The sequence below is a fragment of the Borostomias antarcticus genome, assembly GCF_949987555.1.
Source record: "Borostomias antarcticus genome assembly, chromosome: 24".
Classification (NCBI taxonomy): Eukaryota; Metazoa; Chordata; class Actinopteri; order Stomiiformes; family Stomiidae; genus Borostomias; species Borostomias antarcticus.
This window is the reverse complement of record NC_140257.1, coordinates 5884243-5896937: the sequence shown is the minus strand read 5'-3', so window position 1 is coordinate 5896937 and position 12695 is coordinate 5884243. Positions and strand designations below refer to the sequence as shown.

At 45.6% G+C, this 12695-nt stretch overlaps 1 protein-coding gene across 1 annotated transcript in view; it reads right to left on the bottom strand.

Annotated features, from left to right (window-relative positions):
* The window catches only part of efr3a (EFR3 homolog A), a 125891-nt gene that overhangs the window by 47171 nt on the left and 66025 nt on the right, over positions 1–12695 (bottom strand). Inside the window, 2 exon segments of the mRNA XM_084458382.1 lie at positions 2302–2451; positions 10925–11046. Coding sequence (XP_084314508.1) covers positions 2302–2451; positions 10925–11046 — 272 coding nt within the window.

The window sequence follows — 12695 nt, the reverse complement described above, 5'->3', positions numbered from 1 at the left end:
ACGTCTTGGCCGGAAGAGCCCCAGCACGCCACCACCCTCAATGTGTACAGCATGTACGTAAGGGGGCACAACCGATTTCCAAGGCTGGAGTCGATATAAAGATGATGGCTCTGGGAATGAACACAATCATGTAACTGTACAGTATATGGGGTAATAATATATCCTTCATAGGAGATGAGAAAACCACCTAATGATAATGAAAAAATGGCTCTCGTGGTTACTTTCCTTTCAGTATAGGCCGTTCCAATTTCAAACTAGACTGCACTCGGGCGAGGTGCCAATTGCGCCTTATATAGCCTCTTTCCATAACCAAAACACATACAAAACTGCTTTCCTAGATCAATCAACTTTGCATTAATTAAGATACAGTATTAGCTGAAAAAAAATCCATTACAGATTGATCCTAAACATCTGCAAATTCATGCTGTCATGGCAAATCACTTCCTCTTTGAGTGCTGCTTAGGGCGGTCGCAGGAGTCTCCAAGATAGAATAAATACCACACGTATACACAAAACTTCTTTTCCTAGATCAATCTTGAATTAACTACTTTCATAACAAAATATAAAAATAATTTGTGGATCCGCCCTGTAATTCAGATCCGCTCCATAATCTAATCAGGTCCTGGACACCTTTGGCGGGACTTATGTACCAAGTATGAACATCAAAGGGTTATTTGTTTTTGAGCTACGGTGTGAACAAAATGCTTATCCAGCCACCCACATACCCCCAGACTCACACATACACATACACACACGTGCGCACACACACACACACACACAGACAGCAGTGAACAACCTACTTGCGTACCTCGGCGGCACAAGTCACCAGGGAGCACATGATGCCATACCCCAGTTGAATGTGTTCCAAAACAAAAGGCAAAACCCACTTTCGCCCCATCTTTGTAGTTGGCCATTGTTAGGAATACCATTTGATAACAACAAACTGTGCTATTTTACACATGCGAACACCATAGCAACATTGTCCACTGATGGAAGCTGGACGTGTGAATATGAGATTTAATGAGACAAAAATAAGACAGAAGCGCTAATAAACAGTCTTACATGAATTACGGCTTTCCCTTATTGATGCGCAGGGTAACCATCTTGATTGACCTCAGCAGCTGACGTTGACGAAGTCGGGGTAGATTTTTTATCCCGAGTAAAATAGCGGAAAACCAAGATGACGACTTTGATGTTGAGCTTTGGAATCCTGATGTTTCTGATACACCAGTGATAAAAACTATGCATCAGAACAAAAATTATGCGTCAACGACCTTTATTTAGTTATCATCACAAGACGATAACTAACTACAAACAAATTTATGATGACAAAAACTATGATGAAATGTATTGACATTGTCGTCAACAAAAAAAACTAGACGAAAATGTTATGGAGGTACGATTTGGGAAGAGATCCAAGGAAAGGAACGCGCACAGAAATAGTAATTTAGTAGCTTTGTCCATCAGTCTAATAGATAAATAATATATAGATACATGCATTACACTTTAACTAAACCCATTCGATTTTAGTCGACTAAATCTGCTGTAGATTTAGTCGACTAAAATCTTAATTCTATTAAGTCAACTAAAACTAGACTAAAACAATTCAGATGACTAAAATATGACTGAAAACTAATGAAAACTAAACAGCATTGTAGTCAAAAGACTGACTAAAATAAAATCAAAATCTTCTGTCAAAATAACTAAATAACACTGGGCGGCAGGCCATCTGGGAAGTTGGTAGTGCATGATATTCAGATGAGATGCTAAAACTGGAAGCTGTGGGCTTAAATACAGCGACGGGATCACGGAGAGATGCAGACTGGGGGGTGGGGTTCTGATAGCATTTAGAGAGATCACACTGGTTTAGGCCCGGAGTGAAAGAGGAGAGAGGGAGAGAGAGAGACAACGAAGGAAAATAATGGGATGAATGGGTGAGAGAGGGAGACGGACAGAGAGAAAGAGAGAGATGCTGCAATGGCTGAAGAAAGAAAAATGTCCCAAAACACAGTACTGAGCAATCGCAACACAACGGCCTGAATGAGTTCAGTCGGTCAAGGTTCCGTTAGAGAAGAGAGGAGTGAAAGGAAGTGGATTCCATGTGCAAGACGCATTTTAGGGATGGAGGAGGACACTGTTATGGCGTTTAAGACATGCAAATATTACCCTTTTTGCTACAGGTTCATGCCAGTCAATGCTTTATCCATCCTCCCATGCTACTACGCACAAGTGTGTGTGTGTGTGAGTGTGTGTGCGTGTGTGCTGTCTTATGATGTGATGGTTGTATGACTGAAGGGTTACCTGTCCAGGTCTTCTGCGTCCTGCATGTTAAACAGCATGGAGGGAATGAGCTTGTCCATGTGCTGCGGTTCCCAGATGATGGCCTGGAGCTCGTCGTTCACCGTCTTCCTCACCACGCCCTGGAGACCCTTGATCCCGGCCACGCGGATCCTGGAGGACACACACCATAGCTCTGTTCATCGGGACGCGGATGCAAGGTTTTGTCACACAGATACACAGAGAAAACGAAGAATGCTAGCCTAGTCTCCTAAAAAATAAAACTAGAGCATGATGAATCCAGTTAAATCCAGTCTCACTGCGCTGCATTGCTTTGGCATCCGTCTTTATATGAGTGGGTTTAGCTCAATTGTGGCACAGCAAAGTTGTACTGTGGGAATTCACTCCGCTACTTCCCAAGCTCTAACAAGATCATGATGCTCCTCTCTCAGTTAAGACCAGCATCCAGGGGACAGGACCAGTGATCACCAGCATCCAGGGGACAGGACCAGTGATCACCAGCATCCAGGGGACAGGACCAGTGATCACCAGCATCCAGGGGACAGGACCAGTGATCACCAGCATCCAGGGGACAGGACCAGTGATCACCAGCATCCAGGGGACAGGACCAGTGATCACCAGCATCCAGGGGACAGGACCAGTGATCACCAGCATCTAGGGGACAGGACCAGTGATCACCAGCATCCAGGGGACAGGACCAGTGATCACCAGCATCCAGGGGACAGGACCAGTGATCACCAGCATCCAGGGGACAGGACCAGTGCTCACCAGCATCCAGGGGACAGGACCAGTGATCTTGCTGGAGGACTAATCCAATAACAGTTTTCAGTAAACAGAAAATTCTGTTTGGGAATACAAAGCCACCACACGATCTGGAAGGAGTGAAATAAAAACTCTGCTGATACTGTGAGTCATGTTGTTTATAATTCTCCCTCGCAGTGAACAGCTACCGAGAAATCCTGATATCACCCCCCCCCCCCCTTCTGTCCTCTTGGCTCTTGTCATAATCTACCTCCTGTCCCCCCCCCCCCCACACACACACACAGATGCCTCACTACTGGAAGACCTCTCTGCTGCCAGGGTCATTATATACCATGTACTGTGTGTGTGTGTGTGTGTGTGTGTGTGTGTGTGTGTGTGAGTGTGTATGTGTGTGTGTGTGTGTGTGTGTGTGTGTGTGTTTGTGTATGTGTGTGTGTGTGTGTGTGTGTGTGTGTGTGTGTGTGTGTTTGTGTATGTGTGTGTGTGTGTGTGTGTGTGTATGTGTGTTTGTGTATGTATACTGTACACACACTGCGCATGTTGTACACAGGCTCAGACACATGGGCACGTCATAGAGGGTTGATTCCTCCCTTTCCTGCTCCTCTGTCAGCTGACGGGACAAACAGCTGCAGCCCATCAGCTGATCAGAGATAAAGGACCCAGGATCGGGCCGAAGGGGAGGAGTAGTCCTGTGGTAAATTTCTTGCAGGATTTGCTACAACAGCTCTTCTTTTGACTGCTTTTTCTTTCTCTTCCCTGTCCAAGTGATCCCACACAGCTTCAATTATGTTGAAGTCAGGGTTCTGAGGTGGCCAATGTAAAACTGAGCGTGTTCCATCCCGTGGTTAAGCGTTTTCTGACCAGCGTGCGCTGTCTTCGCCTAGTGGGCAAAGCTTCAGTGCCGCTTTGGGATTTGCTCTTGGTTCTGAGCGCACTCCTGTATGTGAACTACTGGAGCAGGTCCCCTCAATATTTACACTCAACCCAAACAAGAGCCATAGCAGCCAAACTACAGTAATGATATAGCTAGTTAGAAGTATACGCTACTGCATATTTGCTGTGCACATTTGCTATCAATTCTCCGGTGGTCAAATCTAGTTGCCAACAAACTGTTTATGATAGCCAGACACCTCACTGTCCCCAAATCAATATTTGTTTCCACTGTCGCTGTCAGTAGTACGTTCATTGTTTGTATAACGGCGGGACGTGATGTGACGAGGTTAGTTAGGTCTAGGCGAGTGATGTCGGTCGTAACCTCAAGTAGCTACATGCATCGCGAGTTGAAATGTGAGGACTTGAAAGTGAAGGGATGCAAATCCAGGATCTCTAAACATAACTAACTAATTGCTAAGTCAGCTCTATATAATAATCTCCCAAAACAAGAACACGTGTATTGTGTGCATCATCAATCAATCATGGTGTTTGATGTAAGAACACTCGACTGGACTGGACTGGACTGGACTGGACTGGACTGGACTGGACTGGCTGGAAGACCCTGCCAGTGACCTCTGGTCAAAGGTCAACAGACGTTTTTATATTGGTTACTTTCTCGCCTCAAAAAAACAAAAAACAAACAATGATTAGTAATAATAAAATGAGATGGCTTGCTCTGATTTTGTTGATTTCTCTAACATGGTCTGTTTGGACTAAGCGAGTGATAATGTTTGTCTAGAATATAATATATAATGATAATGTCTTAATGTTAGATTTGGGTAGAGGGACTGTAAAAGTTGGTTGCGTAAGTTTTCTGTTGAAAAGCCATTGTATAAGCAGGATAATGAAGTTGGGGTAAATACACTCCCTCCGCGTCGATCATCAGCAGAGAATTATTTTTTTATGTAGTTACATGGGTCATATGACCCACCCTCGGCTGTTCTAGTGTAACGCCCGGCCCTGACTTCCTTATCCTTTACATACTGTATATATAAGGGGAGAGAGAGAGAGAGACAGTAATCTAGAGAGATAAAGAGAGAGAGATGAGCAGAGGGTGAGAGAGAGAAAGGAGAGAGGGGAGAACCCAGGCTCTCCTGAATACATTCCTGTTCTTTGTTAGACTGGGAGGCGGCGCGTCTCGGAGAGCTATCTGAGCCCCCGGTGCTGCCTGGGAGGCAGCACGTCTCGGAGCGCTATCTGAGCCCCCGTCTGAACCAGCGGTGCTGCCTGGGAGGCGACGCGTCTCGGAGCGCTGTCTGAAGCAGCGGTGCTGCCTGGGAGGCGGTGCGTCTCGGAGCGCTGTCTGAACCAGCGGTGCTGCCTGGGAGGCAGCGCGTCTCGGAGCGCTGTCTGAACCAGCGGTGCTGCCTGGGAGGCGGCGCGTCTCGGAGCGCTGTCTGAACCACCGGTGCTGCCTGGGAGGCAGCGCGTCTCGGAGCGCTGTCTGAAGCAGCGGTGCTGCCTGGGAGGCGGCGCGTCTCGGAGCGCTGTCTGAACCAGCGGTGCTGCCTGGGAGGCGGCGCGTCTCGGAGCGCTGTCTGAACCACTGGTGCTGCCTGGGAGGCAGCGCGTCTCGGAGCGCTGTCTGAACCAGCGGTGCTGCCTGGGAGGCGGCGCGTCTCGGAGCGCTGTCTGAACCAGCGGTGCTGCCTGGGAGGCAGCGCGTCTCGGAGCGCTGTCTGAACCAGCGGTGCTGCCTGGGAGGCGGCGCGTCTCGGAGCGCTGTCTGAACCAGCGGTGCTGCCTGGGAGGCAGCGCGTCTCGGAGCGCTGTCTGAGCCACCGGTGCTGCCTGGGAGGCAGCGCGTCTCGGAGCGCTGTCTGAGCCACCGGTGCTGCCTGGGAGGCGGCGCGTCTCGGAGCGCTGTCTGAACCAGCGGTGCTGCTGCTATTTTTACCCCTACAGCGGGTTGACAGGCTGCCTGTCTGGAGCTCTGGCATCTCATCTGAGAGAACTGACTTCTCTAATGAGCCCGCTGCCTTTCATTGTGCTGTTATGGGCGCAATACCCATGCTTGCTTTTTTTTCATCTTTCATCTCATTCTCATTTAATGAAAAATAAAAGCGTAAGAAAAAAATAGGTCAAAAGTATGAGAGTTCAGTTGACAACAACAGCATACTGGAAAGTCCATTCAATGAAACAAAAAATGTAATTTTCATGACACTTTCATCCACAGTACAAGGTGTGTTTACAAGGTTGAGTCCATGGATGCTGTCCTAGCCTCAGGGCTCTCAGCTCTTGTCATCGCAGTTGTCAAACACATTGTTTGTAGAAGAATAAAATACACCCTGGAGCACAAAAATAAACTAGATAATAAACTAAAGAGAGAGAGAGAGTAAGAGAGTGAATGAGAAAGAGAGAGAGTAAGAGTGAATGGGAGGGGTATGAAATATGAATCGGAGACTATATTCATTGCACAGAGTGGACTGAAATCCCAGTTGGGGAGGCTAGCATAGTCCTGTACAGGATCAATTACTGCATAGTTAGAGAGCAGTGAACCTTGCTGACACACAATGATAGTATCCATGCCATCCCTTTGCTGAGCTATGTAAGACCTAAAAGTACATACATATTATTTATATATACAGTACTGTGCAAATGTATTCGGCCGCCACTAAAGAAAATAATGTTGAAAGCTATTTATCTGGGCAGCAAGCATTTATTTGCTTGTAAAAACACCATATAAAAACATTGGAATAAACACAAATGAACATTAATACAAAAAAAGTAATACAAATATCTTACGAATAAAAAACAACACTAACTGCCCATGGTGGTGTTTGGCAGTCTGAAGAGAATCTGAGGCACTCTGGGAATTTAAAAAATAAAAAACTTTATTGAATCATGGACCAACATATTATTTTTTTGTTTTTAAAGCGGCTCAATGTCTCTTTTTTTTTACTTTAAAATAACAGGTTCAAAATCTACAGCTTCAGAATGTTGCCTCTCTCATTCCCACTCCTCCCCCCTGAAATAATTAGTTTGGTGTAGCGGGCCGCTATTTTCACGGAAAAATCCATAACACTTTATGGCCTTACTTCACACTTCCGCTGGCTACTGCTATTATAATACCAACGCAAATTCTCAAATCACAGTTCACACATCATGGCAGTGGTGAAAAGACCAAAGAGGAACATCACAGAAAAAGACAAGACAAGAAAAAGAGACCAGGCCAGAAGCCAAACTACAGTTCATATTGGACTGGCTTTTACTTGCTGGCGGGAGCTTTGCAGGATGAAAGTCTGTAGACTGACGCAGACCCAGTCTCTGTCTGGGCTCCTCACTAACCTTTATCACCATCCTCTCGGAACCGTCCCAAAATAAATGGTAAATGGACTGCACTTATATAGCGCTTTTCCACCTTAGCGGCACTCAAAGCACTTTACAATGGCCTCTCATTGACCCATTCATACACACATTCACACACCAATGGCGGTAGCTGCCATGCAAGGTGCTAACCTGCTCATTGGGAGCAATTTGGGGTTAGGTGTAAGGAACATTGCAACCAGAAGACAGATCATTTGTGCTGTGAAACCGAAATAAAATCTGCATTGTTCATCAGTCTAACGTTATTTATCTTAGTAGGTGTCCAACAAAGCCAGTTGAACACTGAAACATTACTGTTCTGAGAACATCTGTCAGTTGCGGTGATATAAAGGAATCGAGCGGAATACCACTGCAATAACTGATTATTAGTCAGATCAATTAAATCATTATAGCTCATTTCACATACAAAGGCAACACAATACGTTTTGCAGAAAGGGGCAGGGGATGTAGCCTACATATAGCCTACTGATCCTACTAATATGTGGCAGACTGCATGCATAGCGCAGCGATTCAACATAATCCAAGGAATTTGGAGAGACAGAGGGTCGTGCACCAAGTCTCCGTGACTGCACAGCGGTCAAGGGGTATAGCCTAATCTGGAGTCCGGAGACGTAACAGGTCATGCAGTCAATAGATCTCGTTTTGAATGTTATTGTAATGCCCTCTGGTTATAATAGAATATATCTACTGGAGCTGTTTACTCCAAAAATGTGCAATGCTTCCTGAAGTTGGGTCGGATCGAGGTGCTGGGATGATCAACATTCCGTGGAGCAGATGCCACTGCAGTGATGATTAGGCTTACACAACTTTCAGAATGTTTTGCAGAATTACAATTCTTTGCTGTTGTAAATTATGAAAGGAAAATAATAACTTGACTTAATATGTTCACCTCCACCCACCCCAAAATGTAGTCATAATTTTAGCACAATAGCCTCTATATGCGCAGTACAACGCTGCAATAAGACCTTAGGATTCAGTGCACAGGTGTGTTTGATCATGTTAAGATCTCATTGTGAGAATAGGCTGTTTTCTAGAATAAATACATGACAAAAAGTCATCCCTGGACTGTTATTATTAACTGTAGATGATCTAGTTGAGGATCAAACTCACACTTGTCTTTTGGCATATCGCCTACGGTAGCTTCCCCTCCCAGCACCCGGCTGCGCAGAAGTTTTGCATACGGTTGGACTTTGCTAGATTTACCGCAAGGTCGGGAATTGTAAGCATTTCCCGGTTAATGTGCACAATCCCCTAACCAATTTCTCACATCTCCCGCGAGGTCGGGGAATGTGCACATTAACCGGGAAAAGATCACATTCCCCGTTTTCTCACATTCACCGTAACATATGTAGAGAGAGAGAGAGAGAGAGTATTATATAGGCCTATATATGGGGGGGGGGTCCTGGTTTGGGGAGTTGAAATTATGGTCACCCTAGCTTAAGGTAAAGTGCAAAAGTAAATAACTAAAAAAAGGAAGTACCTCAGACACCAAGGTTTCTCTCTTTGACTGTAAATGTTGACTGTAACCGCAGATCTGGGCCGCCATTTCTCACATTGCAGACTGCTGTGTGCATGAAGCACCTGAGGTTTGACGGTCCCCTTCTCCAGACGGTTATTTGGGGTGTTTGTATGTTATTGGGGGTGTTTGTATGTTATTGGGAGTGTTTGTATGTTATTGGGGGTGTTTGTATGTTATCGGGGGTGTTTGTATGTTATTGTATGTGGTCACTGTGCTGCTTGCATGTAATAAACTTTGTTAGAACTTAGAACGTTGGCATTCACTCTCTCCTGAACAATCCTTCTGTCAACAGAAATGTCCACAACACCATTGTCACAATCTCAAACCTTGTTCCATCTCCGAACTGTAGCAGTTAACAGGAAAACATATGCCTGCACCAGTTTGTATATATGTGTCCACCTGGACCCTCATATATTTGTCATTTGTCTCCTTCCTCTTACTCCACCCAGCCCCGACCCAGTGCTGAGCAGCAGCTATAATAATAATAATAATAATAATAATAATAATAATAATACATTTATTGATAATAATTGTATTAAAAATACATTTATTTGTATTGACTGTAATGTTATATAGTGTTTTTACAAGCACTGTCCAGATAAATAGCTTTAGACAATTTTCTTATCTTATATTTAATGTGTTTCAAAGGAGATGTGTTTAAAGAGTAAATAAGTGTGATGTCACATTTATTCCATGATAAATCAATTACAATCACACATGGAAATTTCCCTCTGATTCTTGAACATACTGTAACAAAGTAAACAACACCTAGTGTGAGATGAATAACAGGCCGACTGCTTGTTTACCAATATTGTTAAGTATAACTTATTACTGTACTAGTAATTACCTTGAAAACAACTGCGGGGGAGACAGAGGATTTGCGTCTAGGCAGGCCTCTTTAAGACCTAGGACTTCTCTCTAGGCAATTCTGCACCACAGGAGGAATGCCCCTGGCCCAGCCAATCAAAATCAAGAGAAACCCTCACTTCTAAAGCCCCCCTAGCAACAGCGTGAAGATGAGAGACAACAGACGACTCTGGGAGGCAGAAGGAGAGACTGAGTAGCTTAAGGACATCATCTAGGACTCTCACTGTGTGAGACCCTTAATGTCTCGTCTGCATTAACGACTGAATAAACTCGTTATGGAAACATCACAACAGCATCCTTGTTCCATCAGTGTAGATCTAAGCATATTAAGACTGATTAGACACTTGTTGCTCTAACAAATGAATAACCATACGTTTCGCCTGTTCTATTTATCTATCTATTCACGGGGATGTCCCTCGTCTTTGTCCACATCACCAAAACAAGGTGATTTCATTCACTAGGAATATACAATCCAATGAGACTGGGTCTTATATCATCCTCGGGGTTAGGATCTGACTACAGGTTGTTAGGTCGCAAAAGGATGTCAGTCAAACTGATGACTTCCCTGAAACTCCCCTGATTCCGAGAATAAGGCGGCCGTCAGGAGGAAGTGAGGACTACATGGACCTTGCAGATTCCTGTTTGCGTAGCACTTAAGATCAATTGTAGGGTTTCACTAACTAAGAGTCACTGGTCCTGGTTTACTGGTCCTCGTGTGTGGACTAACTAAGACTCACCTGGTTTCCTGGTCCTCGTGTGTGGACTAACAGACTCACCTGGTCCTGGTCTCCTGGTCCTCGTGTGTGGACTAACTAATGCCGGGCTCACACTACAGGATATTTAAAATCCTAACCAATTTCGAAATCGGGTTACATCACGCACATAAGGAGAATCCTAACAGATATTCTTCTTGCACATCTCAAACAAGCACACACAGCAAGATTTGAAAATAACGGCTCAGCACACACTACATGATCTTATCATCATCAGGTCTCTCCGTCTCACTTGTAAAGTCGGGACGTAATAATCTTAAATATCAAACATGTTTGATATTATCGGGGCCACCCCGATGGGTCTGCGAGCCGATCGGGAGGTATAAGATTGGATCTGTAAACCCCTCACGTTCCAGACCAGATTTCTGCTCCGATTGTCGGGAGGGGTGAATCGGGGATAAATTGGCCCAAAAATCCTGTAGTCTGAGCCCAGCATAAGACTCACCTGGTCCTGGTCTCCTGGTCCTCGTGTGTGGAGTGACACATGGCGCTGAACTGCGACACAAAGAAGTCGTAGCGGCGGTGGTAGGAGGGGGTGTCTTCCTCGATGTTGGCAAACTTGACAAACTGTGGCAGAGAACAGAAGTCATGTTAACCCATATGTTAAGTGGAATCCCAACTCTGTGGCAACATAAAAGGCAAGCACTAAAGGTTTAAAGAAATCGCAAGATGGGCCTCAAGTAAATCAATGAACACTGGAAGAAGACTAAAAAGATAAAAGGGATGGTTGTTAAAATACCTTCAAGGACATTACAATGTCTGCCAAACACAAATATGCTAACTGTATTACTACATGAATCATGTCCATCGTCAGAGGAAATAGGTTCACTTCCAGCGAAGGCAACTCCTGCACTTGTGCAAGACTTGACCCGGACATCACATGATGACAACTCAAGGTGATAATCAACACAATCATCAGTGATATTGACAAAACACTGCTGTCGCCCATCGCTCCCCGTTCGAGTGCACCCGGCCCCACCATACACACGGTCATCCACAAAATGTTACCCCCGCCCTCACATCTTATTGACAGCCCCCCTCGTGTCATCATCGTACCAGGGGGTTAAATCCTACCTCTCTGGAAACTAAGCCCCAACAGCCCCCCCAACCCCCACCTCCCGGTCAGCGTGCTGCCTAACCTCCCCTCCTCAGCAGCCCCGTCATTCACCATGGCAAACCTCCGACCTCCGACCCCAACGACCGTTCTGTGATTCAGTCTCTGGAGACTCCACCACTATAAGCCTGGTCACTTCAGCCCACTTTCAATCCAAGTACACTAAGGGATAATGGCTGGGCTACAGTTTGTGTGTGTGTGTGTGTGTGTGTGTGTGTGTGTGTGTGTGTGTGTGTGTGTGTGTGTGTGTGTGTGTGTGTGTGTGTGTGTGTGTGTGTGTGTGTGTGTGTGTGTGTGTGGCAGAGTAGAGAGGCCAAGCCCTTGACATCTAAAACCCATTAAAGGGGAGGAGGAAAGGACTCTGGAGCCGTACATGCCCTGCAAGGTGTAATTACTACTGCCTTCTGTTCTGTATTACTGGAGGCTCGCGCTTAATTGTGAACCAAAACACGTGGCTGTTACAAACAGGGGCTGAATGAGAGGCTTGTTGATAAATGAGTAGGGCCAAAAAGCAGCGCAATATACAAAATATAATAAACTGTTAAAAAGGGAGGCACAAATGCAATTTACATAATGTGTGTGTGTGTGTGTGTGCGCAGAATGTTGTGTGATAGATGAGCATGTTTTATGTATACAGTGTGGGCAATGAGTGTGCCGTTGAACAATCAAGAGGCCGTGTGCAAGTTGTGCAGGGGGTGCAGACACAAGCCTTGTTCATGAGTCTGGGGAACACAAGCCTTGTTCATGAGTCTGGGGAACACAAGCCTTGTTCATGAGTCTGGGGAACACAAGCCTTGTTCATGAGTCTGGGGAACACAAGCCTTGTTCATGAGTCTGATGGCAGTGGGAAAGAAGCTGTTTTTGTGGCACATGGACGCTGGTCTCCTGCCAGAGGGGAGTGGTTCACGTAGGCCGTGACCGGGATGGGAGAGGTCGGCCACAGTCTTTCTGGCCCGTTTTAGGGTTCTGGAGGTGTGCAGGTCCTGGAGGGATGGTAGTCTACAGCTGGGCGGCTGGTTTCTTTCTTAAGTCTACAATAATCTCCACTGTTTTGAGAGCGTTAAGCTCCAGGTTGTGTTGGGCGCACCAGGAGAGCAGCTGG